Source organism: Lathyrus oleraceus, chromosome 7 (assembly GCF_024323335.1).
Source record: "Lathyrus oleraceus cultivar Zhongwan6 chromosome 7, CAAS_Psat_ZW6_1.0, whole genome shotgun sequence".
Lineage (NCBI taxonomy): Eukaryota > Viridiplantae > Streptophyta > Magnoliopsida > Fabales > Fabaceae > Lathyrus > Lathyrus oleraceus.
The window spans coordinates 107231999-107254777 of NC_066585.1; the positions used below are offsets into that span (position 1 = coordinate 107231999).

At 32.5% G+C, this 22779-nt stretch overlaps 2 protein-coding genes across 2 annotated transcripts in view; one reads left to right on the forward strand and one right to left on the reverse strand.

Annotated features, from left to right (window-relative positions):
* Positions 1-493: 493 nt before the first annotated feature.
* LOC127101566 (GATA transcription factor 26) lies at positions 494-5389 on the reverse strand. The gene is made up of 4 exons (XM_051039016.1): positions 5285-5389; positions 4052-4095; positions 812-997; positions 494-729 (listed from the first exon to the last, which is right to left on the reverse strand). The coding sequence occupies exons 2-4, from the start codon at positions 4089-4091 to the stop codon at positions 494-496; spliced, it is 462 nt and encodes a 153-aa protein (XP_050894973.1). The 5' UTR covers positions 4092-4095; positions 5285-5389.
* Positions 5390-6853: 1464 nt separating this feature from the next.
* The window catches only part of LOC127102269 (uncharacterized), a 37528-nt gene continuing 21602 nt past the window's right edge, over positions 6854-22779 (forward strand). The window contains exons 1-2 of the mRNA XM_051039662.1: positions 6854-7197; positions 7396-7943. Of these exons, the coding sequence (XP_050895619.1) occupies positions 6854-7197; positions 7396-7943 (892 nt within the window). The remainder of the gene's footprint in view (positions 7198-7395; positions 7944-22779) is intronic.

Here is a 22779-nt window from a genome sequence, read left to right on the forward strand (position 1 = left end):
ATTGCTACACTATAGTCGCATACGTAGGCAATTTGGCCAGACTGTGTGAACAAAACTTTTGTGTGTTTCTCTTTATTCTGATTTGTATTTGCGTTTCTGTTCTAACAACATCATAGTAGACATCTGAATCAAAGAACAATTGAGATATATTAAGCACGTTTTAAAAAAAAGAAGATAAATTTAAACAATTCTCATTTCAAGACAAACTAATCATGGTATATGAAAATTTGTTAAATCATCGTAAAACATAATCACATATTAAATGAGACATAAATATCTTTTAACAAAGTCTGTTATAAATAAGGTTTGAAATTCAAGAGATGTCCAAAATAATTCTAACAAACACATTTTAAGCCACGCTTAGACAAACATAAAAAATCACAAGACATGTCTATAGTTTACTAATGATATATATATATATATATATATATATATATATATATATATATATATATATATATATATATATATATATATATTTCTTTGAGATATTTTATGGTTTAAGAAGAACAACTCCAACTCCAATTTCATTTGAAGGTATGAAATTGTTGACATTTTCAAATAACAAAGCTTCTTCGGGAGATGACTCATTTGGGATGTTCTCATATTTCAACTCTTTGAGAAGTTGTTTATGAAATTTCTCCATAGGTGTCTTCCTCTTGTTGACAATTCTCAAACTATGTTTCTTTGAAGGAGTTCTAGACTTGAGTGGGTTTAAATGCTTTTCATCTAAGAAAAAAAGAATATTAAAATTAACAATTTAATCAATTTTCTAAAAAAAATAATAAAATCTAATAATATATATACGTACCATCATCTAAATTTAAAACTTTGCTTGGTGAATTTTCATTGAAATCATTGTTTCTACAGCTGAGTTCTTTTGGAAGACAATACTTTGGAAAATAGTTGTCAAGGTCTCCCCTAAGTCGATATCTTGTCCCACATGCATTGCACAACACTGGCTTGTTTGTTGGTCCTTGGCGCCATAGTGGAGTAGCTAGTGATGAAACAATGTTAGTCACCAATTTAAATTAATTAAGAAGAAAAAACATTGGAAAAATTAGTTAACAAAATATTTGAGTGCGAATTACTACCTTAATTTTCATGATCTGTGTTATGACTAGTAGAAAATGAAAGAGTTACAATATATATATATATATATATATATATATATATATATATATATATATATATATATATATATATATATATATATATATATATATATATATATATATATATATATATATATATATATATATATATATATATATATATAATGATACAAGGTGTATCACCAAATCTTTGGCTCACACATTGCGTGTGAAAAAATAACTGTACTCATTATAAATGATAGAGAAGAAATACGTGAAATCATTGATATAGTATCGTATGATGAGGAAAATACTCTACTAATGTTAAGTTCATTATTCATGTCTTTTGATAATTTTAAAAATCCGTTTCATTATGGTAATGAAGGTACTATCACCTTGGATGAAGTCCAAGTGGATATGACATTCAAGAAGCTTTCAATGATGAATACTTTAAGGTTAAGAGTAATGGTGAAGGATTGATTGTCTCAAGATGAGAGAGTTAGAGTATAAGGAATCTAAAGTACATATGTTTTGATAAGTAATGGGAGAAACATTTTATAATATTTTATTGATTTTTGTTGAAACAGGGGTATAAATAGGCATAAAATTGTTGTTGGCATGTTTCTATCTAAGATCCAAGTTACCGAGGAGTTTCTAGGGTAAGGTTAGTGGTAAAACATATCACCTTATCGACATATGTCCATTTACAAGAATAAACTCCAAGACACCTATAGAGGTTTAGAGTAGGAACTCAATAGACTACTCTAATTTAAAAGTCATCATAGTTTTGCTATTTGTGCATGTCAAGCTAGGTTAGTTTGATACTAGGTTGTGAAATTTGTCTTCATTCGTTATTCGTAAATTGCGAAGGGTTACTAGTTATGTGAAATGGAATCTAGAGATTCGAAATTCATCATAGGCCAGTATGTTACTTTTAGTGAGATCCGTAAGGGAAGAAAGAGTAAAGATCTAAAGGTGAAGAAGACCCATTTTGAGGTGGAGGTTATTATTAGAGAGACTAGAGATGAGAAGGAAGTTAAGCCTCTTGATTATAGTTCTAATGAGGGGAAATTTTTAGTAGCTCTGAATTATCATTTAATTTGTGATATAGTAAGGAGAGAAACTGTACCATATTAGGGATTCAATTTTGATGACTTTGTTTATTATGCTTTGAATGTGGTTGAGGGGTTTCAAAATATAGAATCAAAGCTTCACGGAGGAATTCAAAGAAAAAAAGTAAAAAATGTTGAAGGAAGTGAATGGTAAAAGTAACTCGCTGATGAAGAATCAGACTCGCGGGCTTGCTAGATTATCTAAAAAAGAGTGGTTGGGTGCAAGTGGAAGCAAGTGCCTAAATCAAGGTTTAAGAATTGAGTTGATATGATCAAGTTTATTGAATAATGATTCAATATTTAGAAAAAAAGGATTGATGGTTAAATTGATATCATAATCAATTTTAAATTCAAGGCGAAGAGATGTGGAGATTTAGCTAAAGTTGATATTCGCAAAAACTCGTTGTGTTTAGCATAAAACATGCAAGATATATGACTTCCCAACAATGACACAAAAGATCGAAAAATACCAGGCCATCACTTCTAGGAGTCCTCCATTTTCCTATTTCATAATTAATTTTGAAATGCAAATAAAAAATTGTATATCTTAATATAAAACTAATTATAGTGACAATGCATAACCTTGACCTCCTTTAATTTTAAGCATTTAGTCAAAATTTAATAATCAAAACAAGTTTGCAAAATTATTAAAATATTGAAAAAAATATTATTTCTTCGAACACCATATCCTTCTAAATTCTTCAGTTTTCTAATTTTTTAACAAGATTTAAAACTTTTAAATTAGTTTGTAAAATATTTTAAAAAAAAATATTGAGAATTTGAGAAATTAATATTACATACAAACCAAATTAAAAAGATAAGGACATAGTTAAATATATTTTAAATATATTTTAAATATATATATATATTATATTGTATTCTTTTTTATTTAAATTTTACAGTTAATTTAATTAATTCCACTAATATAATTTTATTATTATTTATTCAATAAACAACTAATATTTTTTAATATATCATCAAAGTATTTCTAACTTCTTCATTTTATTTTAACTTCTTCAAATATTTTGTTAAAAAAATGTAATTTCCAATAGTTATCTCTTGTAGCTTAGAAGAGAAGGATCCTCAATATAGTGGTTAGTTATTGCTATATTACATCTAGGGAAGACAAAAATCTAGAAGTATAAAAATAAAAATTGAAAATAAAACAGAAAAAAAATTTATTAAAAAAAACTAAAATTGATGAAACTTTTTATGACTAAAGATAATAAGACTATCTTTCCTAAGAAATAAAATATTTTATTAAAATAAAGTCAATCCTAAAGTGTATATATATATATATATATATATATATATATATATATATATATATATATATATATATATATATATATATATATATATATATATATATATATATATATATATATATATATATATATATATATATATATATATATATATATATATATATATATATATATATATATATTGGACAGGAATAATAATAATTTATAAATATTTGCTTGCCATTCAAAATAAAACTTGTCTTTTTATATTAAAGATTCAAGGAAATTTGTTTTTGAATTAATGTGTCATTGAAATTATTCAAAGAATTTGTTGTCGTCCAATGAATGCAATTATTTTTAAGTGAAATTAAATTTAAGTCAACTTAGTAAAGTTATTTTATATCAAGTTTTTTCTTTTCAAAAACTATTTAAAAAATTCATTGAGTCAAAATTGATATAGTCATTAAAAAAATGTTGCAAAATAATTGTTTGATTTATTAAAATACCACTAATAATTTTTTTACAGTTGTCTTAAAAATAAATATAAACACAACTAATAATGAACTAGTTTAAATTCTTACAAGAGAAGAAAACTTACAATTTATACCGCAATGGAAGCATGGACCATTTCTCCCCATAATTCTGTAAATTAAATGTTAAATAATCAGTTCCCTAAAATCATCAAATATGAAATTTACAACTACAATACATACAAAAACAACTTATATTTTAGAATTCAAATTGCAAATAATTTAGAATTCAAGTTACAATTATACACAGAAACTGTTAACAAATGTAACATTAAGAGATTGATTTCTAATTCTATTGGAGACGATTATATCAATTTTGACTCAATGAATTTTTTAAATGCAATATTATCACCACATATCTGTCAAGAAACCATTTAAAAAAATACTTTATTCCTACACTTCTTTTTCTTTCACGTTTGTTGACAAACCAAGACAGTAAGAGGAATCTAGATAAACTAAACAATTGCATGTCAAATCATAGTATAATCACCGGTACTCCTAATCCTACCGCTTAAAAAGAAAATAAACCCCAAAAAATGCCCAAGATAATTAGGGAGAACCACCTTTCAACTTAACCATTTAAAAATCCTATATCACACAACTAAAACTAAATCACTGGTGACAAATAAATGAGAAACCAATTCAACCAAACCTCCACGCATAGGACAATAAACTACATCTAGAGGAGAACCTATCTTGTAAAAGGTGTCAAGAAAACATGTTTAAACCAATCATCCTCGGTTTAAACATGTTAACCTATCTTGCAAAAGGTGTCAAGAAAATACTACCACCTTAAAGAATGTCCAATTAACCTAGATAAGAGGTAAAGTCAGATTCTCAATTTGAAGAACAGTAGACGAATAATTAACAAGGTGTACCAGAGATTGATAAGCCGAAGCAGCCCAAAAAATACCATCTCTGACATATATTCAACTCCACTTATCTCTCTCCTAATTTAGAGTCACATTTTGTAGGATAGAAAAGAAACTGTCAATCATAAATTGCTCATGCTCAAAGAAATGTCTCATCCACCTAAAATTTGAAATAATTGTCCCACCGACCAATTGACCCAACTTCTCTATAATCCCCTCCAGAAAATTAGAGACGATAAACAATTTAAAATATATAATTTTAAAAGTCTACCCAAAAAGAATCTAAAGACTTAAACCTTCGCTCTTAAAAATACCATTCCCAAATCAATCTGAATGATCGTCATTTTTTCCCTAAAGAAATATCATTTTATTTGATAAATATTTTCTTCATTTCAATTTCTTAGTAAAAAAAAGCCATGATTTTCATACCTTCAGCTTGTGTTTTTCTTGCGAGTCTTGGGCAATTTATCACTCAACTTCTTCCGAGTCTCTCTCTTTCTCTAACTTATATTTTTTATTTTTACGAGTTTTTTTCTATTAGTAGTGTAGCCTCTATTATATGTATTTAGTATATATAAACCCTATAAATGTCTCTATATGAGTCATTAATTAAAGAGTTTTCGTTCAATGTATATTGAAATGAATATTTATTTTCAAATAAATATTAACTTATAAAAAAATAGATGTAAAGATTATGTTGCCTTATCCTTTTAGGTAACTGTAAGAAACTTTTATGTTTGCTGACAACTTTGCCCCTTTAGGGCTAGGTAGTTTTATTTATTCATTTATTTTTTAAAATTTACATGATTTTTTTTTTATCTTTTATTTTTTAATTACAAAAAAGAGGGATAAGTCAAAATTCGTTCAAATTGAAGAGGGTAAATCAATATTAGTGAGTCTTGATTTAACCCCTTCCGGTAATTAAAAAAAAATCACTTGAATTTTAAAAAATAAATAAATAATTTAAAAAAGCCACATAGATGGACTAAGTCAGCAGAAGTGAAGATTTACTGTCAAATTGCCATCTAAGGAAATAAAAATAGAATATTTATATTATAAGAAAAATCCAAAAATATATTTTAGGGGATGATAAACCAAAAGTCATTTATATCACATAAATAAAATATATTTAATCCAAAAAAAATAAAATGTGATAATTCTTATTCAAACCACAAACTCTAAATAAAATGTATTTGCAATCAAATCAACACCAGGACAATTTGTTAGGGATAATTATTTGCACCATTTAACTTTTGTTAATTTTAATAGTATATTTATCATTCTGTATATTAATTAAGTGGATATTAATAGTCATTTTATAATTATTTCCAAAGAAATGTAAACTTTATTAATATTAAAAAAAAATTGAACTAACATCTCATAAAACATTAGTAACATAAATACTCTCACTAATTTTTATTTGATAAGTAAATTTACTAATGAATAATACTTTTTTCTCATTCAAAATTAATAAAATAAACAGGATCCGAGTAGGTGGTTTATGATTTTTTTTCCATGAACTTATTTTTTATTTATTATTTTTTAGAAGATATAATACTTTTCTTTAACTCAAGATAAAATACATGAATAACTGATATTTATCCATCCCCATGTCCAACTAGTGCTTCTGTTTTTCCCTGTCTCATGGATAAACTAATTGTGCTATGGGACTTTCTCAATCTCGATACACCTCTAAGAAAATCAATTGAATCAAGCAAATCGATCGATGTTAATAAAACACCCCAGCAACAAAAAACTTTTGCCAAAACAGTTAACAATGTATGCGACATTCCCCTTAACTAGCTCCCAAAGCCATGCATCAAAGGAGACTGGTTAGTTGTTGTCATTCCCGAAGATGAATACCTTCTTGGAGTTGATGCTTGTAAGCATAATCTTCATGGAAGAGTCATTTGGCCCAAAGGTTCCTCGCCTATATCAGTTGCTACCCTGAAGACAAAGGTGCATTCGATGTGACAATTGATTGGTAAGTGGGGAATCATGTCTCTTGGTAAGGGATATTTTGATTTCTCATTCTCTAGTTTGGAAGATTCCAGGAGGGTGAGATCTGTTAACTCATGGAGCTTGAACCCAGGTTATTTAAAGCTTTTTACATGGACTAAGGATTTCAATTCTTCTAGTTTGAAACAAACATTCGCCCAAGTTTGGATCCACATACACGGCTTGTCCCAAGAATATTGGAGGCCCAAAATCAATTTTGCCATTGCTAGTAGCATCAGAACTCCTTTTTGCACTGATTTTGCTATTATCAAAAGTTGTTTTGATCGACCGTTTGGTCACTACGTTCGGGTCTTAGTGGATCTTGACCTTTACAATGAGTTAAGGTATAAGATCCTTGTTGAGAGAAAAGGCTATGCCTTTTTTGTTGAAATAGAATACGAAAACCTCCCAAATTTTTGTTCTGTTTGTTGTTGCATTGGTCACAATCTTGACAAGTGCAGGAAAAATAAAGTTGGAGTGGATCAAGACACGGTGAGCCTAAAAACTAAAAAGGTTTAAAAACAGGTTTCCAATGTTTCAAGGTCTGAGAATGTGAATGTTGAAGTCAATGATGAGGTTAACCATGCTACTGACTTAATTGGTAAAGACTTATATGTCTCTGACAAAGTTCCAGTTGATGTTGGTGAGACTAGTCTTGCTAGAAATATCACTATCAATATTCCTTCTGCTACTGTTGGATTTCCACTTCCTCATAATTCTGCGGGAAAACCAGCTACAAAAGACATACCACGGGATATCCCAGTTGAAGATTTCATAGAGCACAACCCAAGGTCAGACGTGGAGGAAGTTCTCGAAGTTGTCCCGGAAACACAATTGATTATGCCTAACATCAATCATTATGAGTCTGAACACGTGAGTAACACACATGGTTCTTTTAAGATGATTCCTAGCTTAGAATCCACTTTGCAGAAGGATATACAATTTCTCAATAATACTTGGGCAAATGTGATGGATCAGGAGGTGGATCCTACTAACCAATGTGACCAAGAGGCTCCTTTTCAACTTGTCATTTCCAAGAGCAAAAGGAAAGTTCAAAAGAAGAAAACACATCTAACCAGTTCAAAGACTGGTTGTCATACCCTAATTTTTAACCCTAAGATCCCACATATCATTTGCATCCTTACATACAAACAAGGTCATATCTTCGTGCTCTCCCTCTCATCTTTGGGTTTGCCTTTTGTAGGGATCATCAAGCACCTCTTTATTGGTGTTTTACCTTTGTGTTTATATGTTCATTGCTTATCTAACCACTAATCAAAATAGCAAAAATATGTAGAGTTTTCTTTAAGTTTATTGTGCAAGGTAGGGATTTTCATCAAGAGTATCAAGCATGGTCCCTCAGCTAGGGTTTTTTTTATTCCTCAAATCAACAAGTTACCTCAAACTTTGAGAAATTTAATCAAAAGGTTCATGTGTTTATTTCCAAGCCTTCTTCAACAAGTTACCTCAAATTTGAGAAATTTAATCAAAATACATTCAAGTAAACCTTATTTTAAGTTCATATGATCATCCATGTACCTTGAAATGCAAGAAAAATCCAAGTACACAAGTTTATTTCAAGAGGTTTGACCAAAAAGTCAACATTTGAAGTCAAAGTTCAAAGGATCACAACTCCTTCAATCCTCAACATTTTTGAATGCTTCTTTTTGCATATGACTCTTCCCAATATCCTATACATCTTATCTTTACATTACAAGAGCCAATTATTCTTGGAGGATCATCAAAAGTTTGAAGACATTATAGGTCATTTGTGGACTTAGTGAAATTTGACCTACTTTCAAGTGACTTTTTCTCAACTTTCAAGGATCATAACTTCTTCAATTTTCAACATTTGAGGCTGATTCGTTTTGCACAATATCATTTGTGGTGCACCCTACAAGTTTTTTTCAAGGATCAAAGTAAAATTATGCTTGGAAGGCCATGAAATTATTTGGGACATTACAGATCATTTTCAGCCATTTGAGACTTAGAATTTTCTAAGTTACATGACCAGTTTTTCGTGCCAACTTCAACATGTCATAAATTTATGCTCAAGCATCCAAATGTAACCTTTCTTGGCACATTGTGATCTTTTATATGATGTCAACACATTGCAAGAAGAAATGGATAAAAAAGCCTTCTGAGCGAGATGCCCCATTGAGTTGAACATGGTGACTTGGAACTGAGAAATCACCATGATCCGAATTTGAACTTCACTAATCCTCAATTGCAATCCAAATTACCACGCATTTTGGACCTAAACATGTTTAACCAAGTCTCCAGAAGTTAATTGACTCTTAAAATGCATGATTTGGCTGAGTTTTGGGGGATTGTAAGTCACACTTATCTCACATCATGATCAAATTCGTTTTGCATTAATTAAGCTTGATTTCACACATATTTGGATCCATACATATCCCATATAAATAGAGGAAGCTACTGCATTCATTTCCAAGCTTTTGAGAGCCAAGAAACCCATGTTGCACTTTGAAAATTTTCCATAAAATTGAGCTATCGTGTTTTGAATTCTAGCTAGTTTCATTCTAATTTCTTAATTCCATTAGCACCTCCGACCTTCTCTGAAGCTTTTGCAACAATTCTCAAGCTCTGAGGCCTTCTGAAGTGACCTGACCAGATCGAGCTTCATTAACTTCTAATCACCATTTGGACAAGGTAGTTATGAGCATCATTTTAACTCAAACACGTTAGCGTAATGTAGTCTTTCACTATCTGATGCTTTCCCCTAACTTATTTGGAGTTGATTGATAGTGTTCATCATTTAATTTTATTTTTCATGGTTTGCTTGCTTCTGAAACTTCTTTGAAATTATCCATGCTCAGTTTAGATAAAAGAATTTGGAGCATGAAGTTGAATTCGTGATAAGGAGATGATCGCATTGATGGTGGTCTCGTGTTCTGAATTTACCAAATGATGAAACTCCGATGAGGGACCATTGAAGAAGATGACTGTAGTATCTCAGGTCATCTGAGTTTGGCTGGACACATTGGACATTAGAAATATTTTGATTGGTCCAATTTGAATTAGATCACGTGTTTCATTTTTGCTAAATTTCATCGCGCGCCCTATTTTGATGATTGTTGGAGCTGTCACGTCAATTAATGAGTCCAGATCCAACGTTCCGTGTTTTTTTATTTCTTTTTCTATTTTTATTTTTAATTGCATTTTCTTTTAAAATTCATAGAAAATTCATTTTACATCCAAAAAAATCCCAAAATAATTTCTAAAATTCTCTTTTATTCTTTTTCATCTGATTTTTATTTTTTCACATTTTATTTTATTAATTTTCTATTTTTCATGGAATTTCTCTTTTCTCCTTTGTTTTAATTGGTTTGAAAATACTTTTTTGTATTTTTAAATTCTAAAAAATGTATGTTATGTCTCTTATTTTATTTCTAACCTTCCATAATTTCGTGTTCATTTATTTGGTGTTTTGAAGGGTTTTATGGATTTTCTCTTTTATTTCCCTTTAAAAATTCATTTTAAAAATATTTTTGGTGCATTTTATTTTATCTTTTTGTATTTTATATTTGTTTGACCTTTGTTGACTTCTGTTGGCCTTTGATCATGTTTGTTTTGATCATAGGTCTACTCAAACTCAATGGATCTTGGGTGTTGATGGGGTGAAAACCCTAATCCACCAAAATGGATGATTGATTTTGATGATGACTTGATAAAGTCTTTGATCCAATTTGGGTTTGATTTCTCTTGTCCCATTCTTCTTCATCTCTTTCTTTTCCTCTTGACCAATTGGATGGTGTGTGTCCATCTTGTTCATGATGTGTGCATTGGTGCTTGATGAACTTTAATCATTTCAAATCTACCTCCTAATTGATCATGGATCATTTAAGGTACTTTGGATTGATGTATAAGTTTTTCCTAAGTACCATGAAGTATTAATTGATGTAATAGACCATTATCCTAGCCTTTGTGTTTGATCCACTCTCTTTTCTTTTTTGTGTGACATAGCTTTAGGAGAATGATTTACATATCATTTCTCTAACATGTATTAACACAAACATTGTTATTGGCCGACCCCAAATAGTTGTGACTTCTACATAAGTTCAACTACGATTGCTTAACATAACACTAAATTCATCCTGAAAGTAAGTCATTTTCATAAGTGAGATTGTAAGTCTCCTATTCATCATGGCATTGTGTGAAAAATATTATTTCATTTTGACCTATGAGAGCTAGTGGCATACTTGTTGATTTTATCCAAGTTGGAGTCCTTCTCATGGTGATGTAAAGGTCCATGTTTTCATACTTGTGGGTGAATAGTTGACTGTTCTCCAAAAAACGACCAAATCATCTTTCATTTTTGATCACTAACACTTACTAACATATTATTGTATTAATTTTACTTTAATGTCATTTATCTTATGCTCTTTATTCTTTTTTCATTTACTTTATGCTTTATTTTTATCATCTCATCTCATATTATTTGTGCTTATGTTATTTGTTCTTTTTCCATTTGGACTTTCATTTCCTCGTAAAAGACATTAATAAAGGGAAAAACCCCTAAAAGAAACTTGGTTCTCCTGATTCATGGGCTTGTGGTTATTATCCTTATCATTGTTGTGGAGTTATGGACTTAGAACTAGGATCTTGACCTTTGCTTTGGGAACTTGTGATTTAAGAACTTGAGAGTCATCTAATACTTTTGACTTTGGGTTCCTTTTGAAGACTTGATTGGTTACTTTGGTTTCATCTGATACATGAACTATTCTTTTCTTATATGGCTTGCTTGAGGCTTAATCCAAATGATGGAATTCTTGCTTGACTTATGTCATAAGGTTTGTTATCTCTTGGTTAGATCTTTCCTCCCTACCTTTTACTTTATGTTCTAGGATAGTATCTTCTTCTCCTCCCCTTCTTTAATTTTCAAAATCTTCTGTCTTTGTTTTCAAACCTTCTTGTTTTCAAACTTGAACCACTTTCTCAATAAACCTTGACATTTGTCAAGTGATTTTCAATACCTTTTTTTCTTAATAAATGCTAACATATTTTAAGAATATTTAAAACCAATTTCAAAAGACTTAAAAAATGCATAACTCATTCAAAACATTTTGTCCCCTTTGTGCACTTTTTCTTTTAAAACTCTTTTTCAAAGTTTGGACATGAGTTATTTTCATAGTTGAGATATAATTCTACTATCCCCACAGTACTGATGATAATTATTTTCCATCTAAGATAATTAGTGGCATACTTGTTGATCTTTATCCAAGTTGGAGCCTTTCTCTATGGTGATGCAAAGTTCTCATAACCATCGGTGACTAGTTGAGTATTCTCCTTAAAATGACAAAACGTTTTTTCATTAAAAGTGAATCAAAACAAACATCTTTGTTATTTTACCATGAACTACGAGGTTTTTATCCTCCATTGCACTTTTTTGGTACGTAGGCATGAGACTCAGAAAGTCTTGGCAAATACAAAAATTATAAAAACATTTCTCTTCTCATCCCCCTAATCTTTTGCAAACAACATCATTTTTAAGCAAACATGTACAAGTTTTCAAAGAGGTTTCTATAGAGTAATATATAGATGTTTAGGGTGCTAATACCTCCCCCTTACATAACTAACCCTCAGACCCTTATCTCTGTTTTTATTAGTTTTTCTTTAAAACTTCTTCGACTTTTGTTCATTCTTTTTCCCTTTTCTTTGGAAATAATAAAAGCACGGTGGCGACTCTTACTTTGTGAGTTAAGTTAATCAATAATTTAATCTCAAAATTTTTACCGCTACACTGGTAAACATATAACTTCTTCATAAAGTGCATCTTTTGGAATGTGAAAGTTTAGCCAACTCTCCAACAAATTTGACTCTCAAAAGACTTATGAATAAATACAAGCCCAATTTTGTTTTATATCTGAACCTTGGATGAATGTTTCAGATTTACCCTCCTCTTGGTTGAGAAGATTAAACCTCAAGTTTTTTGCTGTGAACATGAGAAAAGACCTTATTCCAAACATGTGGTGTCTGTGATGAAAACATTACCCCTGATGTTGTTGACAACTCTGATCAGCATGTTGCTTTTACTTTTAGCATTTAGAATAAGACTATGGGATTGGCGGCTGCCTACGGTTCTACATATCATGTTGCTAGGTGTAATATTTAGCATAAACTAGGTGTTCTCTTATATAGGGGGACAACCCTTGGTGCTTCATTAGCGACTATAACTCCATTTTAAGAGCTCATGAGCATCATGGTAGGCTTGCTTCATCTAGGGCTCATATGCTCGACTTTTCTAACTGGAGTGACAAGCACAATTTGCACCATATCCCTACTTCAGGTTCTTTCCTAACTTGGACAAATGGTAGAAAAGGGAATGATAACATTCAACGAAGACTTGATAGATCCATTTGCGACCAACCTTGGATTGACTCTTGTTCCTCTATGTGTTACTCTACTCTGACTAAGACCCGTTATGACCATTTTCCTCTTATGATTGACTTCGACTGCCAACTTGTCTCTTACAGGTCTAGCTTCAGATTCATGGAAATGTGGATGCAACACCCTGATTACGAGACGATCATTAAATCTACGTGGGAGTCCTCTATTGTCAGATGCCCCATGTTTATCCTCAGTAGAAAGTTACAGTTGCTTAAAACCAAGTTCAAGGAGTGGAAAAAATCTACTTTCGGAAATTTTAAAGTCATGGTAAAATATGTCGAAGATATATTAAACAATATTCAAACTAAAATTGATTATGATGGTTACAACGATGACCTTGGGGTGCAGGAAAAATAGGCTCAATGCAATCTTGATGATGCTCTTAATAATGAAGAGATCTTTTGGAAGGAGAAGGGTAATGTTAAGTGGCACGCTGATGGTGATAGGAACACTAAATTTTTCCAAAGGATTGTAAAAAAAAGAAACACTACCAGCTTATTACACTCTATGAATATTGGAGACAATGTTTCTACTGACCCTGAGGAAATTTCTAATCATGAGGTAGATAATTTCCAAGGTTTATTTAACAACTCTTCTATTTTGCAGGATAAATATCTGGTGGATGAAGTTATCCCTAAGCTAGTTACGGATTAGGCCAACAATATGCTCATAATGCTTCCTTCTATGGAGGAGGTCTGAAATGTTGTTTTTAGTATCAAGAGGGAGAGTGCTCCAGGGCCAGACGACTTTGGTCCGGTTTTCTTCTAGGCATATTGGAATATTATTAAGCAAGAGTTTTTTCATGCCACTATTCAATTCTTTAAAGAGGGTGAATTATGAACTCTTACAACTCAAACAATTTGGTTCTCATTCCCAATATTGTTAATGCTGACATGATTGAAAATTGCAGACCCATTGCTCTTTCAATTTCAAGTACAAGATCATTTCTAAGATTTTTGCCGTCAGATTAGCCAAGCTTATGCCCGACATTGTTTCTTAAGGGCATAAAGCTTTCATACATGGTAGGTCTATCAGAGATTTTATCAGGCTAACTTAGGAGGTTGCCGATCTTCTTCACAAGAAATATTTTGGGGGAAATGTTTCTATGAGAATCAGTATATCTTAGGCGTGCGACACTTTGAATTGGGACTTCTTGTTATATGTTCTTAAAAGGTTTGGGTTCCATTCTACCTTCATCAATTGGATCAAGTGCACCTTGGATTTTTCTAGAATTTCCATATCTATCAATGGTAATATTAGGGGTTACTTTTCTTGCAAGCAAGGGGTGCAATAAGGCGACCCTTTATCCCCTCTACTTTTCTGCCTCGCCGAAGATGTTTTCAGCATAGGTCTCTCTGCGCTTGTTTCAGCAAACATTATAAATGCATTGCGGCCTCTAGATATATGTATGTTCCATGTAACACTTTTACACGGACGACATTATAATTTTCTACAAAGGTAACAATGCTAGTCTGGATGCGATTAAAAACTTACTTGCTAGATATTCTTCCCGCTCGGGCCAAAGCATAAACCTTTCCAAGTCCATTATCTATGCAGGTGTTATGTCCTCTCATAGACATGTTTCTTTGGTTTTATCGAATGAATTTTGTAATGGGTCAACTCTCTTTCATTTACTTGGGTGTCCCTATTTTTAAGGGGAGAGATAAGGTGGCTCACTTTCAACCTATTACCGACAAAGTTCGATGTGAGCTCTCTTTTTGGAAGGCTCTTTTTCTTTCTATTACTGGTTGTATTCTATTAGTTAAATCATTCATTCACAACATGTTGATGCATGCTCTTACTATTTACTCTTAGCCTTTGTCCCTGCTAAGAGATATAGAGAGATGGTGTAGGAATTTCATTTGGTCGGGGGATATTGCTAAGAGGAAAATGGTTACGGTTTCATGGAGAAATTGCTTCCAAAGTTTGGACAGTGGAAGTTTTGGCTTAAGAAGGATCACCTCTCTTAACAATGCAGCTAACCTTATTTCTTGCTGGGAACTTGCTAGCTCCCAAGATCCTTGGGCTCTTGTTTTGAGAGCTAGAGTGCAAAGGCAAGGTGGTCACATCAAACACCATGTTTCCTCCTCTTTATGGTCTGGTCTGAATTCTATGTTGCAGGTTTTCAAGGAAAACACTGCCTGACTGGTCGGGTCCGGGGATGATATTAATCTTTGACTTGATAATTGGTTCAACAAATGTCTTGCTGATTTGCTTCAGGTTCCTTAGCCCTCCTACAAAAAGTTAAATTCCAAGTTCAGTTGCATCATTAGAAATAACTCTTTGGTTTTTTCCCTTCTTTACATAATTTGTTTCCTGAGATTAACATATGGATTCAGGGCATTATGGTCGCAAATCATAGAAAGGACACAATTGTTTGGTGTCCTAAAGTCGACAACAATTTAACCTTGAAAAGGGCCTATGTGCATCTGGACGACAGTCCTCCGTCGGTTCATTGGGGAAGTCAATTTGGAATAGTGGAATCCCCCAGTCTGTTTCCATTCTCTCATGGAGGATTTTGCACCGTAAGATTGCTACCGATGACCAGCTGACTCTTAGAGGGTAGAAGTTGGCCTTCATGTGTAGTTTGTGCAAGTCTTTGGTCGAAACTATTACGCATTTGTTTTTCAAGTGCAGATTTTACTGTAACCTTTGGGCTTGGTTCAACAAAACTAATAATACCAATACAATTCATTCTATTAATGATTGCTAGAGGGTTTTGTATGCTTCAATTTCTAAGATCTCTAAGATAATCATCACGACTGGTATCTGCAATATTTTAACGGGCATTTGGCGTGCCAGGAATAACTCTAGATTTAATGGCAACCTGGATAGATGGGAAAGTTTCACTTCCCAAATTTTCTCTCAAGTGGTCCTTGTCGGTAATATGTCAAATCCACATCTCAAATCTCAATTTCTGATTTTGTTTTGATGAAAGATTTTAGGCTTCCGATTCCCCCTCATAAATCTAGGATTGTTAAAGAGATGATTTGGTGTCCTCTTCTCCCTAATTGGATCAAAGGAAACTCCGATGGAGCTTTCATCGATAATTTCGTTGTTGCTGGTGGTATTTTCTTGTAATAACTCATGAGTTCATATGGGTATCTTCTCTTGCTTTCTCGATCAGGGAGAGACTCTCTTTTGCTAAGATCATGAGTTTCATTCTATCTATTGAGCATGTCATTGCTTCCCATTGGCAATGTTTTTGGATGAAAACGAACTTCATGCTTGTTATTCATTCTATATCTAACCCGAATTTGGTGCCTTGGAGTATTAGAAACCGTTGGTACAATTGTCTCCCGGCAACTAGATCTATTTCTTTTTCGGCCACCCACATTTATCGGGAGGGCAATCACTGTGCATATATTTTATTTAGCTTAAGCCTAACATCTAGGAACTTTACTTGGTGGGATAATCTCCACTTAAATGTAATTAATGATTATACAAGGAACCTTCGATGGTTGCCTAGTTTTAGAGTTTCCTAATTTTTGAGGTTTTGGTCTAGTCCCCATTATTTTTTTGCCCTTCTTACATTTTAATATAACTTTTGGACTTGACCCGATTTTGAAAAAAAATACATGAATAGTATAAATTGATAAATTTATTATGCATTAAGATAGGGCTATATAATGTTCACTTTTTCCATAGATCTAAAAGTTTCGTGATACTTGATCACTTGATTCAATAGTTGAAAGAAATGGTGAAAAAATGGGGATTTTTTTTAATTAAAAAATTAATGATAGAATGATGCATATCTAACCCAATAACACTTAGATCAGAGGTCTTGAAATCAAATTCAATCTTGGACACACAATAATGTTAAATTACATGAGTGAAAACTTTAGTCTTTACGATTACACGCAAAGAATACTCAATTTCTATTTAAAAAATCTAATGTATTACATGAGATTTAAGTTCAAATGGTACATCAACTTCACAATGTTAAATGCACAATACATTCTACATAAGGTGCAATAAATTCTCTTAAATTTTGCTGAGCTTCAAACATTTTATGATGTATAAATTAATAATCATAAGTAAACAAATTATGATTGAAATATAATCACTTTTAGGTCACTATCACTTAGGTGTAGATTGCTACTAGCAATGTTTTAAATATTGGACTAGAGGTCAAATCGGTGAAATTTTCAAGTTAAAATTCAATTTGTTCAACCGATTAAACTTACGGTCGAATCGTTTACTAAATAAATTAATAATATGAAACTAAATTTCATAGATATGTCACACACAATCATATGTTTACAACTTAATAAAATAAATATTTCAAAAATCCATTAAAAACTTAATACAACAAAGAGTTTGTATGGTTGTAGAAAAAACAATGAATTTTTTTTGTGAATTAGAAATGTTTTAAGTTTTGATATTGACATATAAACTTTTGAAAAAATATTTATAAAAAGGGTCAATTTGATGCATTTTTTTGAACCAATCAGTTTTACAAAACGACTTCGATTTTTTGGTTCGAATATTTTTGAACGGTTCAATCTGATTTTTTCGATTTTATTCTGATTTTAACCCACTAACAATTTTAAAATCTTGAGTAGACCTGATTCAACTGCGATTGTCAATCTAACCGATTGAACCGATCAATTCAGTTCGGTTTTTAAAATATTGGCTACTAGCTTTATTAATTCTATTACCCAAATGAAAAGTTCTACATATTTCACGATCAAGGGAATACATACAAGAGGAATTAGACTTAGTTTTGCATCACTACAATTTTGATAATTTCAATAATGTCAAATCTAAGTGGAAAATAAAAAATAATTAAAATAAAATCTAAAATTATAAAAATAGAATTAAAGAGTTCTAAAAATCAAACATAAATTATACATACTTTTTCAGTTTTTTTTAGAATATGAAAATTTTAAAAATTTTAAAAAATGCCTAAACTAAAGAATTTGGGAATTTGAGGGTCTAGTTCCAACCTAAAAATTTGAGGGTGTCTCCAAAATAATGAAGTCACCATCAATAATTCTTAAAATAAAGAAAATGTTAGTAAACACCCTTTTAAAAACGAAAAATGGTTATTGAAACCAAATTTTAGGTTTATGAGTAGATTATACCTAAGGAAGTTATTATCATCCCACGACATCTATTAAAAAATAGTTATCTGTAATTAATTATGCATAATATTGATTAACTTTGAATATTTATTTTCTTCTTCTTATTAAATATTATTTAGAATAAAATATTTTTGGTTATTTATTTATTTATTATTTTAGTGAAAATGTGTTTTAAAAAGAAAGGAAAAAATAATTTTTATTATTATACTTAACAAGAGTTTTATCTTGCTCCTATGTGAAGGTTGGAGAATACTATTAGAGTTTGACCTAACTCATTCTTATAAAATCGACTTATAAGGTGAAGCTTGTCACTCTATATAAACTCTATAGAGACTCTATGTCTAACAAATGTAGAATTTGAAATCTTTCCAATACACTCCCTCACACCATCTCAATTATCATGCCCAACAATCTTTTGGACTTGGTGCATGAATATAAATGGGGGTGGTCCATGATCCGATCAATGTGGAACTTGGAAACAGTCCCGTCGAGGTTCAAGTCCTACTACAAAGGTTAAGTTCAATCATATTCTCTTCTTATTAAATTCAAAATCACATAGTTGTTTTTAGAAGATATTGTTGATTTGATTAAGTAAAAAAGATAAATTAATTAAGATGAGGGAAAATAATGAGGTCAAATGATTACAAAAGCCTAGTGGGTTGTAAGAACATATTTGTACTATGGTTGAAATATAAAAGATCAAGTATGGTTGTAAGACACATAAACTCTTGATATTCTTTATAACCTGAAATGCATGGAGTTACGACTAATAGAATGATTAGTTAGGTGTAAGTAAAAACCCTAATGAGGTGTATGTGTATGCTTGCCTTATGAATAATATTTGGTAATTGAGTAAACCTTAGGATTAATGAAGAATCTGACGGTGAGAAAGTATGGAAGTGATAATGAAGGTGAGAAAAACAAGAAAGGGGGGTTTGAATTGTTTGAAAAATAAGCGCTTTTGCAAAATGAAATCACACAATGATTTTATACTGGTTCGCTTATAACACAAAGCTACTCCAGTCCACCCGGCCAAGGTGATTTCGCCTTCAACAAGGACTTAATCCACTAATCTTGAAAGATTACAAACAACCCCTAAGAGAGAAGAAAATCTCTTAGTCCTCTCAAGTCTACAGACTACAAAGAGTCACTTGAGGAAATCAAATAAAAATAAGATACAAGATGTGTAATCTAGAGTGCTTCTAAGAAAGCAAATATTACAAACTTAAGAACAAATTTTTTCACTTGATAAGCAAAAGCTTAGTGAAATTCTTTGAAGAACAAAGATGTTTTTCTTGAGCGTGATATAATTTCAGTATAGTTTTGGCTAGTGATTTCTTGTTCTTACTGAATGTTGATTTCTTCTCTTATTTATAGGAGTTGAAGTAGAGTTGAAGTAGCGTTGAATCTGTTGGATATTGAGATGTAGTTACGCCATTCCATTAATAGCTTCCGCAGTAGACTTTTTCTCTTAGAAGTGACTACTTACCACAATTAGTATCTTCTCTCTTGGAAGTGGAGATTAACGTCTCTTTCTAATTGAGGAAATCCATTTGCAGAACTTTAACTTGGCTTAAACGTTACTTCATCATGATTAACAATTCTGATTAGAGTCTTTGTGTATCTGGAGAAACTGGCTTCTGATGTTATCTCTTGAAAGTTCAGATGGCGCTGATAACTTCAGAATTTACAGAAGGCATTTGTTCAGAGTCAGAGCTTCTAGACTTTACTTCATGTTCAGATGCTTCTGATACTTGATAATTTGTATCTGATCTTGTTGTGCATCTGATGACATCATCAGATTTATTTCTTCTTTCTTTAGAACCCTGCACACTTAGAAACTTTTCGTTAGGGTGCCATTTTTGGTTTCATCCTTTGTTATCATCAAAATCATGGAATCTATTGTAGAACTATTTTTGTTCTTACAATCTCCCCCTTTTTGATGATGACAAAACAAATAAAATTATCAGATGAAACATGAAAAATATTAGATCAGATAGACAAAAGCTCCCCCTGAGTTAGTACTAGGGAGTTCAGAAGTTCTTACCAGAGCTTTCCAAGCAATAAGATTTCTGAAAGCTTTCTGCAATTTCTTAATTTTAATGTTAGAGTTATTTAATCAGAGCTATTATTTAATCAGAGCTATTTATATTAGAACTATTTCTATAATTGTTGCAGAATGCTTAAGGTTTTAGACATAATTTTCATCAGAGCTATTTAATAATTTCTCCCCCTTTTTGGCATAATCAAAAAGGCATAAAAATAAAAAGAGTAATAAAGAGAAAAACAATTCATTAAAAAGCACAAAGGCAAACAACAGTCAAAACATCAGATTCAAAAACGAATATCAGAGCTAAAAAGAAGACAGAAGCAAAAAGACCAGGCAAGCAAACAAAATAAAAATCCTAAGTGCCTAAGGGTTTGGAGGTTGAGGAAGTCTCTGAAGCAACATGGCAAACATGTTCTGGATGTTTTCATTCAAAGCATCTTGCTTGTCCATCCTGGCACGAAGCTCATTCTGATCTTTCTTGATCTCTTGCTGATCTTGCTTTATCTCTTTCAGAGTGTTAAGAATCAGAGGGATCGCAGAGGAAGACTCCCCCTGAATTAGAGCCTGCTGAGCTTCTGCTTCAGCAGCAGCTTGGGCTTCTGCATCTGCCTGAGCCTTGGCTTCAGCTTCCCGAATCCTTAGAAGTTCTGCTTCCTTTGCCAGTCGTTCTTCTTCCAACCTCTTTGCTTCTTCCTCAGCTTCCTTAGCCAATCTTTCTTCCTCTAATCTCTTGGCCTCAGCTTCTCTAGCCAGTCTCTCTTGGAGTCTTTCCTCAGAGTCTCTGATGTAGCCATTTCTGACTTGTTCAGAGATACTCTTCAGCCTATAAGACTCAGAGGTCATCCAACTAATGACTCTGTTCCAGTGTGTCCTAACAGATTTAGGATCATCACTAACTTCAGAGTTTTTAGCCAGAGACTTGATCTTCTGGACTGAAGCTTCTGCAACCTGTATAATGGCCTCCTCAAGGGTAGGTATGGTAAGTTCAGGTTCAGGTGAATGAGGTGGAGAGTTTTGAGGGCTGAGATTTAGAGGTTGAGGTTCAGTTTGTTGAGGTTCAGATTCTGCTTGAAGTTCAGAATCTGCGTCTGGTTGAAGACTGGGGGATGAAGCATATAGTGGATTTAGGTCTAATGGGTCAGAGTCTGGTCCAGGTACAGCGGGAATAAATGGTGGAGTGATATTAGAGGTGAAGGGATCAGATGGTTGAGTTTCAGAGGGTAAGGTTGTTGTTTGTTGTGGTGGAAGTGAAGTTTGGAGGGGAGAGGTTACTTCAGATTGTCGTGTGGGTTGTGGAGCGAAATTTTTAGCATAAATTTCAGCTATTGTTGGGGAGTTTGGGTCAGAGTGTTCTTGGTCAGAGGACTCTTGTTCAGAGAACTCTTGGTCAGAAGAAGGGGAAAGGTAAGGGGGTGATTCATATTCAGAGGATGAGGAAGAGCTGTGGTGATATAGTTGATTAGGGTCAGAGGTTGTTGTGAAATTACGAGCAATTTTTAGAACAGGTGGAGGTTGAGAGGTTCTGATGGTTGAAGGAGGGATTTCAGAGGTTGTAAATGTGGGAGGTGTTGGGAGAGGAGTAGAAGAGGCCATCATAGGTATTACAGAAGTAACAGGAGGAATAGACTTACCAGAAGAAGAGATTTTCAGAGGAGCTTTGGTTCCAGAAGATTCTCCAAGTCTGGGTTTCTTTGCCTTCCTTGCTTCCTCAGCTATCTTCTTCTCAGAAAGACCTCTTTTGTATCTGACCAAATCTTCTACAGAGTCCAGACAGTCTTCAAGGCGGAAATCAGAAATATCAATGCCTTCATCCAGACGATCCTGAAGGTAGATAGCAATGGCATCTCTGGGTTCATTCTTGAAGAACCTTTCAAGGCCATGAGGCATCTTCCTCTGATCCTTCAGAGCTTCCCAGGTCACATCCATAGTGGGCTTGACTCTGATGTCTTTGATGATTCCCATGCTCCTCAGGTTTTTGGCATTCAGAGGCTTTCCAACATCAATTGCCAGATCATCCATACATCTGGTCTTCTCCAGAGCATCTACCAGCCCATGCTCAATGAAGATGTCAGAGAGCAATCTACCCAGAGGAATGTAGGATCTGGGCTTCATATTATTCCTCGTTTCTCTGACTGAATCCCTCAGATATCTGAAGAGGAGAACAGGGAGGTTGATCGGGATACCCTTCTGAATACAGTAAAGGATGCATTTCTGATCAGCATTTATGTAATCTGAAGAGTTGGAGGCTGGACGATGATGGATTGTTCCCAGAATAATCTTCAGCCAAACTCGGAGGTTCTGATGAAGCTCCTTGTTCTTAGAGGGGTTTCCTTCAACATTAGGTTTGAAGATTGTAGGGTTAATGACTTCTGTGATGC